General features: G+C 49.9%; 1 protein-coding gene across 1 annotated transcript in view; it reads right to left on the bottom strand.

Annotated features, from left to right (window-relative positions):
• LOC146007418 (uncharacterized) overlaps positions 1-24535 on the bottom strand; it is a 61774-nt gene that overhangs the window by 10138 nt on the left and 27101 nt on the right. The window contains exons 11-14 of the mRNA XM_083145768.1: positions 23494-23599; positions 20665-20809; positions 9898-10071; positions 7665-7844 (exon numbers count right to left, since the gene is read on the bottom strand). Of these exons, the coding sequence (XP_083001894.1) occupies positions 7665-7844; positions 9898-10071; positions 20665-20809; positions 23494-23599 (605 nt within the window). The remainder of the gene's footprint in view (positions 1-7664; positions 7845-9897; positions 10072-20664; positions 20810-23493; positions 23600-24535) is intronic.

Raw genomic sequence — 24535 nt, 5'->3', positions numbered from 1 at the left:
ATCCAATATCATTCCTAGGAACATTAACCTCTGTGATGGTCGGAGTTGAGATTTTTGATAGTTGAGCATCCAGCCGTGCTGTATCAGTATCTCCTGAGTGCGACTGATGTTGGATAGAAGGATGTCTGTAGATGGCGCCTTCAGAAGAAGGTCGTCGAGATATGGCACTACCGTGATCCTCTGGGATCTGAGGAGCTGCATCATAACAGCCATGATCTTTGTGAAGATCCGGGGTGCCGATGAAAGCCCGAACGGTAGCGCTTGAAATTGGAAGTGGTCGTCTCTGATGGCGAATCTTAGAAACGCCTGATGAGGCGGCCAAATTGGTATGTGCAGGTAAGCGTCCTTGATGTCTAGAGACACCAAGAACTCTTCCGGCTCCAAACCTGCTATGACTGATTGTAAAGATTCCATTCTGAACTTCACCACTCTCAAATAGGGGTTGAGGTGTTTGAGGTTCAGAATGGGTCGTGTGGAGCCGTCCGGCTTCGGTACGAGGAATAGGGTGGAATAAAAGCCCTGTGTCCTTTGTTCCAGAGGAACCGGAATAATCACACCCATCTGAGAAAGCTTTTGAACTGCTTGCAAAAGAGCTGTACCTTTGTCGAGAGAAGCTGCCAAACCGGTTGTGAAAAAACGGTTTGGAGGCCTCTTTTGAAAATCTATTTTGCATCCGTAGGTCACAGATTCTGTGACCCAAGCATCTTGACTGGAGAGACACCAGGCCTGATGATAGAGACGCAGCCGCGCCCCTACCCTGGTGTCCCCTAAGTGGGGCTGAGGTATGTCATGAAGAAGGTTTTGGAGCCGGCTTGGCCTCCTGGTGTGCTGTGGAAGCGACACCTCTTCCCCGACCTCTGTATCCTCGGCCACTAGAAAGGCCAACTCTTGAACGCCCGCGGAATCTTGCCGTAGGGCGAAAGGACCGAAAGGATGGTCCCTGAAAGGGCCTCCTAGGAGGAGGAGGAGGGGCGGCAGAAGGTAAGAAAGATGATTTCCCCCCCGTGGCCTGGGAAATCATCTTATCTAGTTCCGTCCCAAACAAAAACTCCCCCTGAAAGGGCAGAGCCTCCACTGCTCTTTTGGATTCCGCATCTGCCTGCCATTGGCGTAGCCAGAGGGCTCTGCGAGCCGAAATGGACAGAGCGGAGATGCGGGATGCCAATATACACACATCCGTAGAAGCCTCTATAAGATAAGCAGCGGCTTCTTTTATGTGGTCCGCTAGAGCCACTAACTCACCTGTCGCTGGATCATTACCAAGATGTTCAGAGATTTGGGTTGCCCAGGCCTCCATCGCTTTGTTCACCCAGCATCCCACTTGTGCAGGGCGTTGTACCAAACCCGCAGCCGTGTAGATGTTCTTAAGGGTGGCTTCAAGCTTCTTGTCGGACGTCTCCTTCAACGAGGATGTTCCCGGGATAGGGAGGACTGTCTTCTTAGATAGACGGGAGACCGATGGGTCCACTGAAGGTGGAGTCTCGCATAATTTTCTACTGTCTGCAGGAAAAGGGTATGCAGTTAAGAATTTGTTGGAGGCCTGAAAACGTCTATCTGGATGAAGCCATGCGTCCTTTAAATGTTGGTCTAATTCCTCAGACACTGGAAAAGCAGCCGCTTGCCTGCGACGCTTACCAAACATTTGAGGGCGAGCTGGAGGACAAGCCTCGTCGTCTACTTTTACGGTAGACTTAACCTTAGCAATGAGGTCTTCTAACCCCTGTGAAACCGGCTCCGGGGCTGGTTGTACTTGTACCATATCAATAGGGTCAGTGTCAGGACACTGTCCCTCCTCTAGAGGAGGCATGTCATCATCTGATCCATATGCGTCAAATCTGTCAGTGAACAGACGGTTCTCATTAGACAAGGTGGGCGGAGCTATAGGATCCGCATCACTAGGAATAAGGGCCCTGGTTAACGATTCCACTGCCGAAGTTAATTCGGCCTGTTGAGACCTAGCAGTCTCTCTATCCTTGTGTGACGCTGATAATTCAGCCGATAAATGGGAAATAACCTGTGTTAGTTGTGAAGCCCAAACAGGTACTTCTTGCTGGGGTGTTACTGGAGAGTCTGTACACTCTGCACAGAACACAGATCCCTCCACCTGCGGAGTGAATTTTGCCTGACATCTTTTACATGTCAGTCTCTTAGAAGAACCCCCAGCCATGTCACCACACACTTATGCAGACAGAAGGCAGTAAGCACTTATGCTGACAGAAGGCAGTAAGAGAGAGAGCAAGGCTGTAATGCAGTGGAAGGCAGGGGAAGGAGCACCCACTAGTCAGCACTGTGCCCAGGGTTAGAAAACACTACAGGGCTCTGACTATAATTTGCGCACAGCCTTCGCTGCTAGAAAAAACCTCTATCACCCCACTGTGTACACTCACAGACCAGGGGTGTAGAAGTCAGCTGTGGTTCTTCTGTTCACTCTGCTGATGCAGGACGCATGCAGAAGAGAGCTCCGGAGCTGAAAATGGCGCCGGCAATGAGGAGAAACGCAGGGGACACTGGGAACTCCTTTGCCGCGCTAAGCTCCGCCCCCCGCTATGGCGCGCTTTTTAGAAAAAAAGACGCGCTGTTTACACCGCCCACCGGACTCCCCTGCTAGCGGGGAGCCGGGATATACCTACGTTGCCTGCTGGCCGGCGGCGGTGAGGCTGTGCGGACTGAGGCGCGGCCGCAAGCAGCGGCGTCCAGTCACTCTGGGACGGCGGTCCCAGGAGCCGGGGACCCCCACGCAGACCGCAAGCAGTGGCGCTGGGGTCCCCCCCGGCAGCTCCCGCGACGCAGACAGGCAGTCGGCAGAAGCTGCCTGTCTGATCCTCAAGTGAAAAAAGTTAAAGTAAAAGTATATAAAAAGAAAAAAATTCTATTTGCCCTTAGAGGGCAAAACATTGCACCCAGCTCCCCGGGCACATTCTAAGACTGCCGGGCAGGGGGAAGTAGAGGGGAGGAGCTAGCCACAGTGTTATAATTATTATAGTGCCCAAGCTCCTAGTGGTCGCCCTCTATTCCCCACTGTAGATCTCCAGTGCCACCTAGTGGATGAAGGAGAAATGGGGTGTTTTGGGGCATTTTACATTGAAATCAATGCAAAATCTGGTCTCAGGGACCGTTTTACATTGATTCCAATGTAAAAATCGGGTCAATCGCATCGCATGCGATTTGGTTGGCATGCGATGGACGCGATTTTTCCGACCCGATGCTTACAATCAAAATCGGTGGCGCCGTGCTAGGAAACAAGTACCAAAAACGGTAATGTTGACCGCTCTTCTTTGGCTTAAAGATCCTAAGAACACAAAATCAGAACTGGAAATATGTAGTATTTGTTCCAAGAAAACACTACAGAGCTTCAGTGATACAAATGGTTACAAGATATTACAATGGTTTTAAAAGTGCACACATTGATACTATGCAAATAAAATAAAAGGGAATAAAAGGACAGGACTGTATCTTACACCTAAGTACGGATCCTGTAGTGGGGGGCTCTCTACATGAAATATCCGGTCACTTCCAGCCAGTTTGCTGTTCCCCCAAGAAGTACCAAAAACACAGGGACAAGAGAAGCAGTTATACCTGCAGGCTCCCTCATCCCTGCCACCCTTGGGATTTTGACCATTTCCCTGCTGGACCTAGTGAATGTCCTTAGAAAAGTGAACTTCTACATGAGGAATTCATCTGCTGTTTTCAAAGTGATTGGTACACAGTCCTTATCCATGTAAAATGCAACATCTATGACTGATAAGAGATCTGAACTGGAGGAGGGAGAAAATCTGACCTCTCTTCTGGACCACGGTTTATGAGGGGTCTCAGATCTTATGTGATAATTTAACTTCAGAGTATTCTGCAGATGGACACTCTGAGGGAATACAGACCCAACCTCCCTGGGTCACCAATAGTTCTCCAGTACAGAACAAATACATTCATTTCACACATAATAATAATAATAACAACAGAAGACATGATTTCACGAACAGACTACAAGAAACGCCTTCTTCTCACACATAATAATTGGAGGCATGATTTATTGTCATATAAAGTCTCATACTATCTCATATATTTGGCTACATCTGTCACTCAAAGTGTGTCTGGAGCTATAACGCTGGGTGGAGCCTCTGACTCACATGACAGAGAACCAGCCCAGTGAGCCCACAGACAGTGCCAGACACCCTCTGCCTCTCCATGTTACACAGCAAAGACACAGCTACTCACCAGACACACCAGGTGAGTGCCCCACACCTCCATACCTCCCAACATGACCCTCTCCAGGAGGGACAGAATGCTCTGTTTGTGGACTTCCATCTTAATTTATGATTGTCATCACCTGTCATTTTAAACAGGGTAATTGATAAGAAAGGTGTTTAAGCACAGGTGATGGTAATCCATAAATTAAGAACAAAGTCCAGAAACAGAGCAATGTGTCCCTCCTGGAGAGGGTCATGTTGGGTATGCACCTCCCTCCCCCCCCCCCCCCCCATTCACGGCATCCCCACGATTAAATGGCACATGCAAAACACTGACATGGCTATGGTCGACAATGAAAAAGGTTGACAAGATTTAATTTTCACTTTTTCAATGTTTTCATATTCATTCTTATGTGTCGACATGGACACCAATGAAGTGCCACACTTATGTCAACATTTACATGTGTTGACCTTTCTGTGTTGATTTTTTCTTGTGGCGATTCGCGGCGACCCCCCTCCCACGATTTGCAGCACACCCCCCGCAATTCGCGGCACCCCCGGTGACTACCGCGATTCGCGGCCCCACCCCGTGACACCACCCCCCCTCCTGCAATTCGCGGCACCCCGCGAACCCCCCCCCCAACGATTCGTACCAACCCCCCGGGCCCCCCCTCCCACGGTTCACGGTGCCCCCCACGACCCCCCCTACCGCGATTCCCCACCCCTGACCCCCCTCCTGTCATTGCGGCAACCCCCCGCCCCCGCGACCCACCCTTCCGCGATTCCCTGCAACCCCCCGCGCCCCCCCATCCCACGATTCGCGGCACCCACACCCCCCCTCCCGCAATTCACGGCATCCACCCACAACCCCTCCTCCCGTGATTCGCGGACACCCCTCACCTCCTCCCCCCCCCCCCCACCCCCGCACGTGATTCACGGCAACCCCAGGATTAAATGGCACATGCAAAACACTGGCACGGCTATGGTCGACAATGAAAAAGGTTGACATGAGTTTTTGAAGATTTATTTTTCTTTTTTTTTATGTTTTCATATTCATTCTCATGTGTCGACATGGACACCGATGAAGTGCCACACATGTCAACATTTACATGTGTTGAACTTACTGTGTTGATTTTTTCTTGTAGCAATTTTTTTCCAGTGACAACTATGAACTATGTGCACGTCAACCTACACATCATCAACCAATTCTTTGTATAATATATAACACCTGTTCTGTTTTACTGTAGGTGTTTTAAGTCAGACCTTTTACTGCTACTATTACTGTTTATGTAAATGCATTCTGAATGACCGCAACATCCTACCATCCTTCTACAAGAATATATAACCAACTAGGTGATTCATCGCGCCCCGTGCCCCCCCCCCCTCCCGCAATTCACGGACCCCCCGCGCACCCCCCCTCCCGCGATTCGCAACCCCCCCTCACGCAATTCACGCCCCCTCCCATGCTTTGTGTACCCTCTCCCGCGATTCGCCGACACCTGCGCCCCCCCTCCCTTGATTCACGGCACCCCCTGCGCCCCTCCCGCAATTCACGGCACCCCTAAGCCCCTCTTTAGTCCCCTGTATACTCACACACCCCTATCACTACCCAGCTTCCTGCTCTCCTGAACCGTAACTTCCACCACTGGGGAGTCGCTTACGCTGTTTTGCCCACATGCCCCTATCATGCCTCATAGCCCAGCCTCCTGCTTTCATGCACCCGAACTCCCACCCAGTAGGAGGAGACACTGACTAAGGGCCACCATCCTGTACTCCTGTACTGCCACGCTGGACCCTCACCCACTGGCAGAAGCTGCACAGTATCTCCCACCCTCCTCTTTAGTCCCCCTTATGCCCACACACCCCTATCACTACCCAGCCTCCTGTTTTCCTGTGTCGTGACCTCCGCCAGTGGGGAGCCGCTGACTCAGAAACATCCTACTATACTATTGCACACACACCCCTAAACAACATGCACACACAGCCCCCCCCCCACACCCACAAATGTCACTGTACCATCCACACTATCAACGCACATCTTACTCTGTAACCGCTTTTTAATTAAACAAAACAATACACACCCCTTCCATCATGTATGCTCTCTATTTAACACATTTCACCTATAACTCAAGTTGCAATACAGACATCTTTCATACAATTCTAACCATCTTTCTCATATACAAATGTTCACAAATTAAGGGGGCGCCCCTTACGACGATGAATCACCTAATATATATATATATATATATATATATATATATATATATATATATATATATATATATATATATATATATATATATATATATAGATAGATAGCAGAACTGTTTTTTTGGTAGAGGATTGCTGACACCTGCAGGTTATTGCCCACTTATTAGGCTTTCTGTTGGTACTATTCAGTAACCAACAGTTCAAAAGTATTTTTAGTACTTGTCCTTTGTGTTTTTTGGACCGTCGTTACCCTCTAGAAGTGCCTATCCCTGGCACAAGGAAGAATTCTGGAAGAAATGGAAAGATAGGGGGGCGCCCAATAGTGCAATAAAGCTTTTTTTTATTAAAAAAACAAAAAAAACATAAAACACTTAGTATAAAAGACTCGTACCGAGTTTAACCTCAGCAGTGGACTGAGTACCACTAGATATAAAATATCCTCACTGGAATTACAGCATACACAAAGCCATAGTCACCGCTTCAGATGAATCCTTCACAGGACCGCCGGCGTCTCACGAAGTTACAGGGCTGCTGTTACACAGGCTTGCATCTACACACTACCAGGAGGCTTACAGCACCTCACGATGGCCAGCGGTACTCAGTCCACTGCTGAGGTTAAACTCGCTGCGAGTCTTTTATACAAAGTTGTTTGTTTTTTTTATAAAAAAATGCTTTATTGCACTATTGGGCGCCCCCTATATATATATATATATATATATATATATATATATATATATATATATATATATATATATAGCAATCTCCGGTATCCGGCACTCCTCGTTGCTGATGAACAATACTTTAGGGTGCCTTCCTCTGGTGTAGGATGACTCCTGCCCAATACAGTATACAGATTCGGGGCGGCACTCCAATAAATGCGATAAACCAAAAAACTTTTTAGTTTTTAATGGTGCAGGTGATGGCAACGTTTCGGGGCTACGCCCCTTTCTCAAGCCGGAAAATACAACTTGTTGTATTTTCCGGCTTGAGAAAGGGGCGTAGCCCCGAAACGTTGCCATCACCTGCACCATTAAAAACTAAAAAGTTTTTTGGTTTATCGCATTTATTGGAGTGCCGCCCCGAATCTGTATACTATATATATATATATATATATATATATATATATACACACACACACACACACACACACACACACACACACACACACACCTTCCTACACTTTTATATCACCTCTGTCCTATATATACACACAGGACGCTGCGGTCATGCAGGAGACATGAGGGACGTGACATTACCAGAATCCCTCACCTCTCCAATCAGCAGGCACATGATGTCCAGAGAAAGACCGATTAACCTGTCTGTTAGATCCATCTTCTCATCCTGGTGATTCTCCATCATCACGTCCTTGTACAGACCCCTGTGTTCCTCTATATACTCCCACTCCTCCATGGAGAGATAGACAGTGACATCCTCATATCTTATAGGGACCTGACACACACAATGATACAGTCATCACCCAGACACATCCCCGGTGTTACTGTATAACGTCCCATTCCCAGCAGTCACCTCTCCGGTCACATCCCCCGGTGTTACTGTATAACGTCCCATTCCCAGCAGTCACCTCTCCGGTCACATCCCCCGGTGTTACTGTATAACGTCCCATTCCCAGCAGTCACATCTCCGGTCACATCCCCTGTGTTACTGTATAACGTCCCATTCCCAGCAGTCACCTCTCTGGACACATCCCCCGATGTTACTGTATAACGTCCCATTCCCAGCAGTCACCTCTCCGGTCACATCCCCCGATGTTACTGTATAACGTCCCATTCCGAGAAGTCACCTCTCCGGTCACATCCCCCGATGTTACTGTATAACGTCCCATTCCCAGCAGTCACCTCTCCGGTCACATCCCCGGTGTTTCTGTATAACGTCCCATTCCCAGCAGTCACCTCTCCGGTCACATCCCCGGTGTTACTGTATAACGTCCCATTCCCAGCAGTCACCTCTCTGGACACATCCCCCAATGTTACTGTATAACGTCCCATTCCCAGCAGTCACCTCTCCGGTCACATCCCCCGATGTTACTGTATAACGTCCCATTCCCAGCAGTCACCTCTCCGGTCACATCCCCCCGGTGTTACTGTATAACGTCCCATTCCCAGCAGTCACCTCTCTGGTCACATCCCCCGATGTTACTGTATAACATCCCATTCCCAACAGTCACCTCTCCGGTCACATCCCCGGTGTTACTGTATAACGTCCCATTCCCAGCAGTCACCTCTCCGGTCACATCCCCCGGTGTTACTGTATAACGTCCCATTCCCAGCAGTCACCTCTCCGGTCACATCCCCGGTGTTACTGTATAACGTCCCATTCCCAGCAGTCACCCCTCCGGTCACATCCCCCGTTGTTACTGTATAACGTCCCATTCCCAGCAGTCACCTCTCCGGTCACATCCCCCGGTGTTACTGTATAACGTCCCATCCCAGCAGTCACCTCTCCGGTCACATCCCCGGTGTTACTGTATAACGTCCCATCCCCAGCAGTCACCTCTCTGGACACATCCCCCGATGTTACTGTATAACGTCCCATTCCCAGCAGTCACCTCTCTGGTCACATCCCCCGATGTTACTGTATAACATCCCATTCCCAGCAGTCACCTCTCCGGTCACATCCCCTGGTGTTACTGTATAACGTCCCATTCCCAGCAGTCACCTCTCCGGCCACATCCCCCGGTGTTACTGTATAACGTCCCATTCCCAGCAGTCACCTCTCCTGTCACATCCCCCCGGTGTTACTGTATAACGTCCCATTCCCAGCATTCACCTCTCCGGTCACATCTCCCAGTGTTACTGTATAACGTCCAATTCCCAGCAGTCACCTCTTCGGTCACATCCCCCGGTGTTACTGTATAACGTCCAATTCCCAGCAGTCACCTCTCCTGTCACATCCCCCGGTGTTACTGTATAACGTCCCATTTCCAGCAGTCACCTCTCCTGTCACATCCCCAGTGTTACTGTATAACGTCCCATTCCCAGCAGTCACCTCTCCGGTCACATCCCCTGGTGTTACTGTATAACGCCCCATTCCCAGCAGTCACCTCTCCTGTCACATCACCCGGTATTACTGTATAACGTCCCATTCCCAGCAGTCACCTCTCCGGTCACATCCCCCGGTGTTACTGTATAACGTCCCATTCCCAGCAGTCACCTCTCCGGTCACATCCCCTGGTGTTACTGTATAACATCCCATTCCCAGCAGTCACCTCTCCGGTCACATCCCCCGGTGTTACTGTATAACGTCCCATTCCCAGCAGTCACCTCTCCGGTCACATCCCCCGGTGTTACTGTATAACATCACATTCCCAGCAGTCACCTCTCCGGTCACATCCCCCGGTGTTACTGTATAACGTCCCATTCCCAGCAGTCACCTCTCAGGTCACATCCCCCCAGTGTTACTGTATAACGTCCCATTCCCAGCAGTCACCTCTCCGGTCACATCCCCTGGTGTTACTGTATAACGTCCCATTCCCAGCAGTCACCTCTCTGGTCAGCAGCTGAATGATCTTGTTGGTGAGTTCCAGGATCTTCTGGTCATTGTGCCTCTCATGCATCAGTGAGTGAGGTGGAGGCACCGTGATGTGGTTCCGGGTCTTCTGGGGACATCTGCTGGGTGTTACTTTCTCCCCAGATTCCTTCTTCACTACTGTTTGATCCTGTTTATGTAGACACAGTAATAAGATCAGAGTGATGTCACCCAGTCTCCTCCCTGTGTTAGTAATAGAAATAAACAGAGTTATGGTAGACATAACTTAGGTGAATTCTCTTTCTTCAAGGTTTATGGTTCTCAAAGGGCGACACTGGGGTTGTAAGTAAGTTATTTATATAGCGCACTTTCTCCAACAGGACTGAAGGCGCTTTACAGACATTATCAGAACGAGCAACAATGGCAGTACAGATATACTGTACATCACACATACAGATATGCACTAGACACATTGTAATAAGGGACACGGACATGGGAACACATAATAATTACTGAGCTGTGCAGTACCCAGGCAGCCATTCAGCGGCGCCACATGGTGATTGCACAGCCAGCTAGGTAGCCAGTAACAGTACAGATATAGGACACTACATGGTGACACATGGGACATATTTGGCTAGCGGCACAGATCCTAGGCAGCCAGTAGAACAGTAAAGGGAACACAGAACAAGACATAACAGCAACAGAAGGACAAAAACAGAGCACAATGAACAGTACAATTCTTAGTACACAATACAGCTGAGATGTAGGGAAGTGAGTGAGAAGAGATGCAGGTATAGATGGTAGGTGAGTAAGAGAGCTGAGATGTAGGGAAGTGAGAGAGAAGAGATGCAGGTATAGATTGTAGGTGAGTAAGAGAGATGAGGTGTAGGGGAGTGAGAAGAGATGCAGGTATAGATGGTAGGTGAGTAAGAGAGCTGAGATATAGGTAAGTGAGTGAGAAGAGATGCAGGTATAGATGGTAGGTGAGTAAGAGAGCTGAGATATAGGGAAGTGAGTGAGAAGAGATGCGGGTATAGATGGTAGGTGAGTAAGAGAGATGAGATATAGGGAGGTGAGTGAGAAGAGATGCAGGTATAGATTGTAGGTGAGTAAGAGAGCTGAGATGTAGGGAAGTGAGTGAGAAGAGATGCGGGTATAGATGGTAGGTAAGTAAGAGAGCTGAGATGTAGGGAAGTGAGTGAGAAGAGATGTGGGTATAGATGGTAGGTGAGTAAGAGAGATGAGATATAGGGAAGTGAGTGAGAAGAGATGCGGGTATAGATGATAGGTGAGTAAGAGAGCTGAGATGTAGGGAAGTGAGTGAGAAGAGATGCAGGTATAGATAGTAGGTGAGTAAGAGAGCTGAGATGTAGGGAAGTGAGTGAGAAGAGATGCGGGTATAGATGGTAGGTGAGTAAGAGAGCTGAGATATAGGGAAGTGAGTGAGAAGAGATGCGGGTATAGATGGTAGGTAAGTAAGAGAGCTGAGATATAGGGAAGTGAGTGAGAAGAGATGCAGGTATAGATGGCAGGTGAGTAAGAGAGCTGAGATATAGGGAAGTGAGTGAGAAGAGATGCGGGTATAGATGGTAGGTGAGTAAGAGAGCTGAGATGTAGGGAAGTGAGTGAGAAGAGATGCAGGTATAGATTGTAGGTGAGTAAGAGAGCTGAGATGTAGGGAAGTGAGTGAGAAGTAGTGATGGGAAATCTAGTTCGTTTCGGTGACTAGTTCATTATGATCTAGTTCACCCAAAAGATTAGATCAGAAGATTAGTTCATCTAGTTCATTTAGTTCATTATTCCAGCACTGACTCAGACTGAGAGGAGTGCATGGATCTAGATGAACTAGACTAGATTATGACACACAGAGCAGGCAGTGTAATACTAGCTCATTGTAGGAGTTAAAGTCTTGTTAGAATGATCATATACTGTATGTTTAATAAATCAGATTATTTTCTAGTTTAGAAAAGCAATAAGTTATACAGCAACCTTCTAGTGACATGCTTCTTGTTTAGCTCTTCAATATTAATCCCATTGTGGTTATTATTTTACCTTCCATAATATGCAAGTAAAATACCTAAATTCAGAGTAATTTAATAAGTCAATTTTTTTCTGCTTTTAAAATACAGTAATTAGAAAAAAAACATGTCCCCTTGCCCCAATGTAACTGACCTTAGAGAGAGATAACGTAGAGACTTTGCAAAGTAACCAGTTGCTGATTGGTTGCTAGGGGCAACTGCTCCACTGTATGCATCATGAAGGTTCATACATATCCATCTCTGACTGTAATGTGGAGTAAACAGAGCTACTACAGTATACTGTATAACATGCAGCAGCCAGCACTGTGTCTGTGGCTGCATACACACAATACATATGCCTGAGCACAGCAGTGCCACACATGGTAGCTCACAGGTACTGCACAGTCTCATTATGGCTGTATAGTCAGAGATTAGTTCAGGGATCTGTATGATCAGTGAACTAATTGAACTACTGAACTATTTGCAGGACTCATGAGTCATCAGGACAATGTAGTTCATTTGGATCCGCAGAGTCCAGACCATGTCTGAGCTCAGCACTGCCATCTTTGGCAGCTACCATGTACTGCCTCCTGTGTATTGCATGAGAGCTGATAACATGGCTGCTGCAGAAGCTCCTACACAGGTTCCAGCAGAAGATTTAGCACAGCAGTATGCTCAGGACCCAGTACCAGAAGCAGCAGCTAACATGCACTGCCTCCTGTGTATTGCATGAGAGCTGAATAACATGGCTGCTGCAGAAGCACCTACACAGATCCCAGCAGAAGATTTAGCCCAGCAGTATGCTCAGGACCCAGTACCAGAAGCAGCAGCAAGTGTTTGGACATCTGAACTAATCATATAATGATAGTATCACATAAAGGTGAGCAGCATGAGCACACATTCTCACTCACAGACACACCACACAACTTTGGCTAGGCAGTGCATATTTTTATTTTATTAGATCTGTTGTTTGCTGGGCTTTGTTGTACTTTTAACTTTAGATACAGGAAGTAAAGATCCAGTAAATGAGTCTTATGGAGCTGCTGGGCTCTGTCTGTCTGTGTGTTACACCTCCCACTTGCTTTACTTCCTGGTGAACTAAATGAACTAATCTTTGCCAGAGCAGTGATCTGAACGATTTAGTTCACTTTGAAGATTAGTTCATTTTGATCTAATCATTCACGAACTACCCATCACTAGTGAGAAGAGATGCGGGTATAGATGGTAGGTGAGCAGGGGCGTAGCTAAGGGTTCATGGGCCCTGGTGCGAAAGGTCAGCTTGGGGCCCCCCTACATACAACAAAATTAAAATCTCGGTCTGTTTATATTTTATATAGTGCTGTTGTGGAACTACACGTCCCAGCATGCCCTGCCACAGATTTTAGATAATGGATTTCTAAAACTGTGACAGGGCATGCTGGGACGTGTAGTTCCACTGTAACAGTGGAACTACACATCCCAGCAGTTTTAGCAATTTTCCCCATAATCTCAAAAGCCTGACAGACAGGACTCACTGTAGTCCGATACAGGGCGCCGGGCGGTCCTGCTCCTGAGTCCTGGCAGCCTACACGTGCAAGCCAAGTCATTTCCAGGTGGCCAAATTACACCCAGTTCTCCCACATTATTATTACACCCCAGGTGATAAGGACGATCTATGAATGGGGTACGGTACACATCTTCTTGCAGCAGCTGGGGCTCACACAGTGCCATAACCTAACCACAAGCAGCAGGGTGTCTCAAACCTCTATAACGCTGCCTCACCTCATCGGACTCATCAGACAGGGTCTTCAGCAAGATGGGGAGGTTGGAGCCCGCGTGCGTCGCGCTGACGTCACGCGGCAAGGGGTCCCCTTCCTATTGGCTGCCTGCGGCTGGGGACGGGACACGGTGGCCGTATCTGAGCTGTGATTTGGCTGCAGCGGCTCCGCTGCAGCCAATCACAGCTCAGATACGGCCACCGTGTCCCGTCCCCAGCCGCAGGCAGCCAATAGGAAGGGGACCCCTTGCCGCGTGACGTCAGCGCGACGCACGCGGGCCCGCAAAGCAGCCCTGGGAACGGGTGCGTGCGTCCTGTTCGCTTCCCTCCTCCAGGACAGTGGCGGGGGTTGGGCCCCCCTGGCTCAGGGGCCCGGTCGCATCTGCGACCGCTGCAGCTACGCCACTGTAGGTGAGTAAGAGAGCTGTAATTGAGTGCTATGAGAACAGGAGGGAAGAGGGCCCAAGTAGTTGTAGGTGGATCCAGAGGATCAGCAAAGCTTTGAGACATCCCAGGATGCTCGGCTCCTCTTCCCTATAACCCCGCCTCCATGCTCAACGCCTCGGTTTTGTTGACCAGCCAATAGCAGGAAGCGGAGAAGGAAGAAGACAGGTAAGAATATACATAGACAGTGAGGGAATTATTCCAATTGAGAAAGCCCCTTGGTGAAACGTACGTTTTGTAATAGACACTCCCGCTGTGCACAAGCAGGTGTACCTCTCCTCTGACAGCCTGACGGCTCCTGCCTGAGTCCATGCTCTGCGGCCACTGAGACGATCCGTCTGACAGGTATACCCTGCTGCGGGACCCCCCAGCACCCAGCCTCCACGCTGATAATCCTCGCTGGGCATACTAGCGGTCACTGTCAGAAACCCGTCTGACAGGTACACCTAATGCCGCCAAGAGAAATCCTGGGCCCCGGTACAACAACTTCTTGGGGCCCCCACGGACGTAGCTCCCCGCACACTCTGCGGACCCATCGTTACACCACTGCACCCATTACATATTATACCACATGCCATAATGCTCATTACATATTATGCCACACATCATAGTGGGAAGTACACATTATGCCATACACCGTAATACTGATTACATATTTTACCACATGCCATAATGATCATTACATGTTATTCCACACACCGTAATGCTCATTGCAAATTAGTGGATTAACATGCTCATTGCCATGGGATTAAACCGTTCTGCCAGGAGTTAACATGCTCATTGCCATGGAGTTACATGCTCTGCCATGGGTTACATGCTTTGCCAGGGGTTAACATGCTCATTGTCATGGAGTTACAGAACATGCTCTGCCTGGGGTTACATGCTGACTTCCAGAGTTGGATCTCAGCCCCAGCAGCATGCAGGGAGGCAGCTGACACAGAACAACCAGCCACCCACCTTCCACCTTGGAACACAGTGACCTGGACATGGCTGGGGAACCAGGTCTGGGACTGCTGGGCTGGAGATATGGCACTGGCACCTGCTGCTGGTGGCGGTTGGGGTGGGAATGTGGGGGAGTGGGGCGGGCTGGTTTCTGCGGAGTGGGTGGTACTCCTGCAGGAGGCGGTCTCTCTCTGACACAGTTCCTCCCGGCATCCAGGAACTACCTACCCTAATTATCCTCCTGTCGGGGAGCCACGGTAAACTCCCAAGTTACGCCCTAGAGTCGGAGAGTGGAACAACACTCAGAAGGACGTCTGTGATGCTGCTGCCCCCACGCCGGCCCACGTCCACCCATATCCGCACTCCCAATGCCGCTGCTGAACAGCTGACTCCGGCGCACTCAGACCAGTCACCAAATAAAAAGAAAAAAAACTGTGTGACCAGACCAGGGCCCCCCTGACAGGCCTGGGCAAACTGTACCTGCTCCCCCCCCCCGTCTCGGCACCCCTGGGTACACCCGCCATCTCCTGCAGGACATCCCAGCCTCCAGCTTCCACGCTGAAAGCCTCTGCTGCACACATCGCGGCTTCCCCAGCAGCTGGATGCTAACGCCGGACTGTCTTAGAGCCGGCTAGAAACGCATCCTGTCGCTAGCAACCTGTGTCCCAGTCCGTGAGTTAGCAGCACCGCGGTTCGGTCTGCCACATTGTTATTTCTTTACTGCAACTTTTTATCATGTCTTATATGCGTAGCACCAGTCAAGGTTAAATTGTCTTAATATCTGCAGCATTGGCCACTACCAATTTGTGCCAGCATTATATCAACCCATGTCAGTCTTTTTACTGTCCCTATATCTGTCCGCACTTTTTCATTGCTATTAATTTTATCTGCCCTTAAACCTTGGTATTATCAAATGGTGCCATGTATGCGCTTTTCCTGCAATGTCAACTAGATAACAGGATTGATGCCGAAGGACACCGATAATTACCATTAAGGCCACCTTTGTTTCTTCATTGGTCACACTGCCTATGTGAAATCGCTCATCCCCTGTTCACTACAAAGGAAACTCTTCCCTTGTACACAGGTGACAGCAGCATTTCACGAAGGGACCCAGTGAACCAACTTAATAACCTTTTCTACTACTCTCCCCCATTCTGGGGTTCTCTCATTCCCGTGGGCTCCACCCCCTGACCCTACTCTGTTTTGACATCAGGGTGAGGGAGGCAACAGCAGAAACCTGTTCTTCTCTCTCATTACCATACTTGTGATGCACCCCGAGTCCGCTCAACTACGCATTCACTAATCCATCTGGATACCTGCGTAGGTAGCAGCCAACCAGGGTGCCCACATAACTCAAGTATCTACTACTCACCACTGTCTCTATCCTCTTAAAATATAGTGTCATCCAGAGAGGTCATAGACCTCGCTCTAACTGCAGACAGAACCTGCTACACTATAGTGTAAATTGATACATTTATACTACTTGCCACATTACTTACATGATATTTTGTTTGCCGTATACAAAATAAGACTCATACAGAAGTTTTATATAGGTTGTTCCTTGTTGTTAAGGAATACATCAGGCCTATCAGACCCTGTGGGTCCCACGAACCTCGAAGAAATACCTACCTTCGGTTAACTATCATAACTCTCGTTTTCTTCTTCGGGTTCCATGGTCTCCACAGGGTGACATCGGGGATGTCCGAAAGCAGTACTGAGGGGAGGGTACCCGCCTGAGGTGACAGAAGAACCCGACGCCCAAAAGAAGCATCCTGAGAGGCGAATGTGTCAATAGAATCTAGTGAATGTATGGACAGATGGCCACCTTTGCAGCCTTGCACAGTTGTTCAGCGGATGCCGCTCGGCGTGCTGCCCATGATGGACCTACCGATCTGGTGGACAATGGTAGAGGGAGATCAGCTTTCTGATAGGCTTGCTGAATGACCAATCGTATCCAGCGAGCCACGGTTTGTTTGTTTGCTGGACAGCACCTTTTGTGGAAACCGTAGAGCACAAATAACGCCTCTGACTTCTGATTAGAAGCAGTACGGTGACGTATGTAGTGAGAGCCCTGATTATATCCAAGGAGCGCCTCAGCCGGGGACAAATCCTCTGAGTGGAACGCAGGGACAACAATTTCCTGGTTCATATGAAACCTGCGAACCGCTTTAGGGAGGTGTGTAGATATGGTTCTAAGCACCATCCCATCTGAGTGAAGGTGACAAAAGGGGGGCGACATGAGGGGGCAATCAAGTCCGATAGCCGTATATCAGATGCAATTGCCAACAGGAAAACCGTCTTAGCTGTGAGCCACTTGAAGTCCAGTGTGCAGTGGTTGGAAATAAGGTTTTCCTAAAGCCTGTAACACTACAGTGCGTCCATGAAGCTGGCTTGAGTATCCCTGGATCGCGACCCGTACACTGAGATTTTGTAGTTGTGATGGGACGCCCTGAGATCCACATCTGGAGGACCCCAGATCCTGGGAACAGATGAGAGCGTTGTACACTGCTCGTAGCTCCAAGACGTTGACGGACAGGCGTGCGTCCGAGCTGGACCACGTGCAATGCAAGGATCGGGATTCTACTGCGGCTCCTTAGCCTAGTCAGCTGCCATCGGTGGTTAAGAGAATCCAATCGGTGAACCAAACTGGTCGTCCTTGGGATGACCGAACCTCTGGGGTCATGAGTGCCTGGAATAGGTGCGAGGGAAGCTCTGGCCACTGGCCTTGCCTTGGGTACGAAAGGCCCGAAAAGGAGCACCCATAGGTTAATACGGGAGAGCCGATGGGAGACACGCGGTCTTGGCAGCTGCCAGAGAAGCTCCGATTTTGTTAAGCTCCTCCCTAAACAATATGTCCCCTTTAAAGGGTAACAGTTCTAGGGTCTTTTCAGACTCTAAATCACCGTCCAGGGTCTGAATCACAAGATACGACGTACCAGCATAGAATTGGCCGAGGCCTTTGTGTCGGACAGAGCCTCCATAATATACAATGCCGCCTGTCTGATATGAGAGACACATAGTTTGGCATCCTCTGATCTATTAGATGGCAACTCAGATAACATCCTGCTCAGACAGGCCTGCAGCACAAGACTGACGGGATAAGAGCTGGGGAGACTCTCTCTGTGTGCGCCCCCCCTCATAGAAGCCATGCTAACAACACAGGGGTACGCGGATATACACAACAGGTATGGCCTGGTAGGGAAACCTAGAGTGAATATATATATATATATATATATCAGTATGTGACTTGTGAGGAGTCACCTCTAACCCTTCTAGTCACAGAAGGTAAAGCGATAAATTGGACACAATATATAGAATGTAGCGGACAGAAGAGAATGTACAAATAACGGACGGTCAGTCACATACAATACAGCCTACAGCAGTACAATGCCATATAGCTGCCACTGCACTCCAATCATCTACTGTGCCTCTACGGGAGCCAGCAGGATGTGAGTGCTGTAAGGGCGTGTCAGCAGTGGACAGTTGTACAGGGGAGACTGCACCCGCACTCCAGGAGACTCTGAGCTGCGCACTGTAAGATGGCCGCCAGTCTCTGAGGGAGCCTGCAGGATGTGAGTGCTGTAAGGGCGTGTCAGCAGTGGGCAGTTGTACAGGGGAGACTGCACCGCACTCCAGGAGACTCTGAGCTGTGCTGTAAGATGGCCGCCGGTCTCTGAGGGAGCCAGCAGGATGTGAGTGCTGTAAGGGCTTGTCAGCAGCGGACAGTTGTACAGGGAAGACTGCACCCGCACTCCAGGAGACTCTGAGCTGCGCACTGTAAGATGGCCGCCGGTCTCTGAGGGAGCAGGGAATGTGAAAGCAAGTTAAGGGCGGTAAACCTGCGGGAGATCGGCGCCCAAAGCTGGGGGAGGTACTGCAGGCTGGCGCCACCTACCCTATGCTGGACTTCCCCCACCGGTGCTAGTGAGCCCATGTAAAATAACAATGGGTGAATAGACCCAGCCTGCGCCCTGGTGGTCTAGTGGGAGTCCCTGCGGCAAGCAGCAGTGTCCAAGGGCCGTCCCCCTGACCATAGCGCGTCAGTGATTTTTGCACTCTCACAGAGAGCCTTACCTGCCCCTGTAATGCCAGCCGGCGGTGCTAGCAAGAACCCCGCTTGACTTAGGTTGTGGGGGAGGTTCAGCGCCAGCAGGGGTGATTGGCCTGCTGCTCTGTGGTTGCTAGCCCGTCCAGCGTTAGACGCTAGTGAAGAGAAAGTTCTAGAAGCTTGTGGAATTGGCTCAGGCAATCCCTGTTGACAAAAATGGCGCACCAGCTTCCGGCTGGCACCAACAAAATACTGAGGAGCTGGGCATGGAGGCGGGGTAATAGGGGAGGAGCTGTGCATCCTGGGAAGTCTCAAAGCTTTGCTGATTGGTGCCACAGTCCTCTGGATCTGCCTACAGCCCCCCCACCCCCCCCCAATGTCACCCTGTGGGGACCATGAAACCCGAAGAAGAGTGATGTCACTGTGACACTCCTAGACCCCCTCACCTCCCCGGTCAGGTCCCTGTGTCAGTAATAGAGATAAGAGTGATGTCACTATGACGCTCCCAGACCCCCTCACCTCCCCGGTCAGGTCCCTGTGTTAGTAATAGAGATAAGAGTGATGTCACTGTGACGCTCCCAGACCCCCTCACCTCCCCAGTCAGGTCCCTGTGTCAGTAATAGAGATAAGAGTGATGTCACTGTGACGCTCCCAGACCCCCTCACCTCCCCAGTCAGCTCCCTGTGTCAGTATTAGAGATAAGAGTGATGTCACTGTGACGCTCGCAGACCCCCTCACCTCCCCAGTCAGGTCCCTGTGTCAGTAATAGAGATAAGAGTGATGTCACTGTGACGCTCCCAGACCCCCTCACCTCCCCGGTCAGGTCCCTGTGTCAGTAATAGAGATAAGAGTGATGTCACTGTGACCTCACCTCCCCAGTCAGGTCCCTGTGTCAGTATTAGAGATAAGAGTGATGTCACTGTGACGCTCGCAGACCCCCTCACCTCCCCGGTCAGGTCCCTGTGTCAGTAATAGAGATAACTGTGATGTCACTGTGATGCTCCCAGACCCCCTCACCTCCCCGGTCAGGTCCCTGTGTTAGTAATAGAGATAAGAGTGATGTCACTATGACGCTCCCAGACCCCCTCACCTCCCCAGTCAGGTCCCTGTGTCAGTAATAGAGATAAGAGTGATGTCACTGTGACGCTCCCAGACCCCCTCACCTCCCCGGTCAGGTCCCTGTGTCAGTAATAGAGATAAGAGTGATGTCACTGTGACGGTCCCAGACCCCCTCACCTCCCCAGTCAGGTCCCTGTGTCAGTAATAGAGATAAGAGTGATGTCACTGTGACGCTCCCAGACCCCCTCACCTCCCCGGTCAGGTCCCTGTGTCAGTAATAGAGATAAGAGTGATGTCACTGTGACCTCACCTCCCCAGTCAGGTCCCTGTGTCAGTATTAGAGATAAGAGTGATGTCACTGTGACGCTCGCAGACCCCCTCACCTCCCCGGTCAGGTCCCTGTGTTAGTAATAGAGATAAGAGTGATGTCACTGTGACGCTCCCAGACCCCCTCACCTCCCCGGTCAGGTCCCTGTGTCAGTAATAGAGATAAGAGTGATGTCACTGTGACCTCACCTCCCCAGTCAGCAGCCAGAGGATCTCCACAGTGAGGTGTAATATCTCCTCAGTAACGTGACTCCTGCCCTTGTCCATCCTCTTGTACAGGACGGTATCACACAGGCCTCCTAGTAGAGTCTCTGGTCCATCATAGCTGGACCACCTAGATACATACAGAACAAGTATAAGAACCACCAGAGTACACAGGTAACAGGGACAAATATACAGTCGGAAATACATACAAGGCAAGACACATGTAACACCAGTCACTACATACATGGCACACACCTGCAGCACTACATACATGGCACACACCTGTAACACCAGTCACTACATACACGGCACACACCTGCAGTACTACATACATGGCACACACCTGTAAGACCGGTCACTACATACATGGCACACACCTGTAGCACTACATACATGGCACACACCTGTAACACCGGTCACTACATACATGGCACACACCTGTAGCACTACATACACGGCACACACCTGTAGCACCGGTCACTACATACACGGCACACACCTGCGGCACTACATACGCGGCACACACCTGTGGCACTACATACACGGCACACAGACATGGCACACACCTGTAGCACTACATACACGGCACACAGACCTGTAGCACTACATACACGGCACACACACCTGCAGCACTACATACACGGCACACAGACCTGTAGCACTACATACACGGCACACACATGTAGCACTACATACACGGCACACACATGTAGCACTACATACACGGCACACACACCTGCAGCACTACATACACGGCACACAGACCTGTAGCACTACATACACGGCACACACATGTAGCACTACATACACGGCACACACACCTGCAGCACTACATACACGGCACACAGACCTGTAGCACTACATACACGGCACACACACCTGTAGCACTACATACACGGCACACACACCTGCAGCACTACATACACGGCACACACACCTGCGGCACTACATACACGGCACACACACCTGCGGCACTACATACACGGCACACACACCTGCGGCACTACATACACGGCACACACACCTGCGGCACTACATACACGGCACACACACCTGCAGCACTACATACACGGCACACACACCTGTGGCACTACATACACGGCACACACACCTCCGGCACTACATACACGGCACACACACCTGTAGCACTACATACACGGCACACACACCTGTAGCACTACATACACGGCACACACACCTGTAGCACTACATACACGGCACACAGACCTGTTGCACTACATACACGGCACACACACCTGTAGCACTACATACACGGCACACACACCTGCAGCACTACATACACGGCACACACACCTGTGGCACTACATACACGGCACACACACCTGCGGCACTACATACACGGCACACACACCTGTAGCACTACATACACGGCATACACACCTGTAGCACTACATACACGGCATACACACCTGTAGCACTACATACACGGCACACACACCTGCAGCACTACATACACGGCACACACACCTGTGGCACTACATACACGGCACACACACCTGCAGCACTACATACACGGCACACACACCTGTAGCACTACATACACGGCATACACACCTGTAGCACTACATACACGGCATACACACCTGTAGCACTACATACACGGCATACACACCTGTAGCACTACATACACGGCACACACACCTGCAGCACTACATACACGGCACACACACCTGTGGCACTACATACACGGCATACACACCTGTAGCACTACATACACGGCACACACACCTGCAGCACTACATACACGGCACACACCCGGTGACAGGATTCCCAGAACGTGTTCCGGGACAGTACAGTGCACGCGCCGTGCTGATGGCCGGACCGAGCACTAGAGGCCGCGGTGCATCATGGTCAGAGTCGCTCTACCGCATGACATTTTTCTGAAGACCACACTCGCTCTGAGCTATGATCGGCCTTACACAAAATGGCGCCTGCACAGCAGACATCACGTGACCCGTAGCTCTGTAATCCAAGTTAGGCGGAGACTCCAAGTTTGGGACTATGGCGTGTACTGTATATAGGCGCTGTGGGGTGGGTGCTGGGATTAACTAGAGCACCTGGGCTTCTTCTCCTGCTGGTGACCTCTGTGCTGCTGTGGGGTCTGTCTCCCTGACCACACCTATGGGACACCTTTGTATATTACCACTGGGAATGCTGCTGTTACTGTATGCAGCCATTACCATGCTCCTCTGCTGCTGGTGACCTCTGTGCTGCTGTGGGGCCTGTCTCCCTGGCCAGAGTTATGGGGGCACCCTGTATATTACCACTGGGAATGCTGCTTTTACTGTATGCAGCCATTACCCATGCTGCTGTTACTGTATGCAGCCATTACCCATGATCCTCTCCTGCTGGTGACCTCTGTGCTGCTGTGGGGCCTGTCTCCCTGGCCAGAGTTATGGGGGCACCCTGTATATTACCACTGGGAATGCTGCTTTTACTGTATGCAGCCATTACCCATGCTCCTCTGCTGCTGGTGACCTCTGTGCTGCTGTGGGGCCTGTCTCCCTGGCCAGAGTTATGGGGGCACCCTGTATATTACCACTGGGAATGCTGCTTTTACTGTATGCAGCCATTACCCATGCTCCTCTGCTGCTGGTAGGGTTGCCACCTCTCCCCGATTTCCGTGATTCTCCCGTTTTGGGTGGCAACCCTCAAGGAGGCTTTTCAGGTCTCCCGGATTCCGAGATTCTCCCGGAATCAGGGTGTCTGAGAAAACCTCCAGCCCTCCATCCTCTCCCCAGTGGCCAGTACCGCGTCCACCATCCCCCGCTGCACCTGCCTCATCAGCCTGACGCTCGCGAGATGATGATATCAGCATCTTTCGAGTCTTTGTCCTGCAGGCCCTCCGCCGCCGCTGCTCGCCCACCGCTATGGTCAGGTTTCCTCCGACTCGCCTCCACTGTGTGTGATGTGTATACGGAGACAAATATTAATCCGCACAGTCAAGATCTAAATATCAGTAAATCCCTGTAATATTGTGATACCATTAATTCATGTTTGTATGGACAGGGAGGTGCTGCCCAGGAGTTAGTGTAGTTGTACAACAAGAAAAGAGAAGAAAAATAATCCCTACAAGGGGCAATCAAAGCTGATAGATTGTAGCTTTAATCAGCAGTCATTAGGTTTCTGAGTATCAATATAGTGTCCCAAGGAAAATTATTCAAACTTAACTTTTATTAATTACCAATTTAAGATCTGCGAAATATTGTTAAACACAGTGAAAAGGTGCAATAATGTGTAATACAGTGAAAATAAAATAGAGCTGTCCGTCGTGTGCATTCTGTATTATGGTACAATGGCCATGAAACTGTGGGGCTATACTGTGGTGTAAAGATTATTATAATATCTATTGTCCACGTGCTTATTATTCCAGTAAAGGAACATATATTGTTCAAGCCCGTGAATTTCCAAGCAGTACAACTCGGGATTGTTATTATGCCCGGCTAATGCAACACAGCTTCACGCGGTCAGCACAGCTCCATTTGTACTGCTTGAAAATCTGCGGGCATGACCAATATAGGCCGCTAGGATAGTACAGCAAGCAATCAGGGAATTATATTCCAAATAGCGGTCAAATGTGTTAACAGACACTGGTGTAATACATATGTGTTTAATTGGTTAATAAATGGTTCAAACAAACTGGTGAATATATATATGTATATATACAGTCACTTTTGAGCCAGCACCCTCCTGATCCCTGAAGGGCAACTCAGCTACCGCGGTGCCCAGCCAGACCACAATAATAGACAATTCCAATAGGCGGCACCCAGCGGGTTCATCAGCAAGAATTTTTCACGCGGACACCAGTTTGTGCAAGCTTTCGGGTACTTTTATT

This window comes from Crinia signifera, chromosome 6, assembly GCF_055691185.1.
Source record: "Crinia signifera chromosome 6, ASM5569118v1, whole genome shotgun sequence".
Classification (NCBI taxonomy): domain Eukaryota; kingdom Metazoa; phylum Chordata; class Amphibia; order Anura; family Myobatrachidae; genus Crinia; species Crinia signifera.
This window is presented reverse-complemented; position numbering and strand designations above follow the sequence as displayed.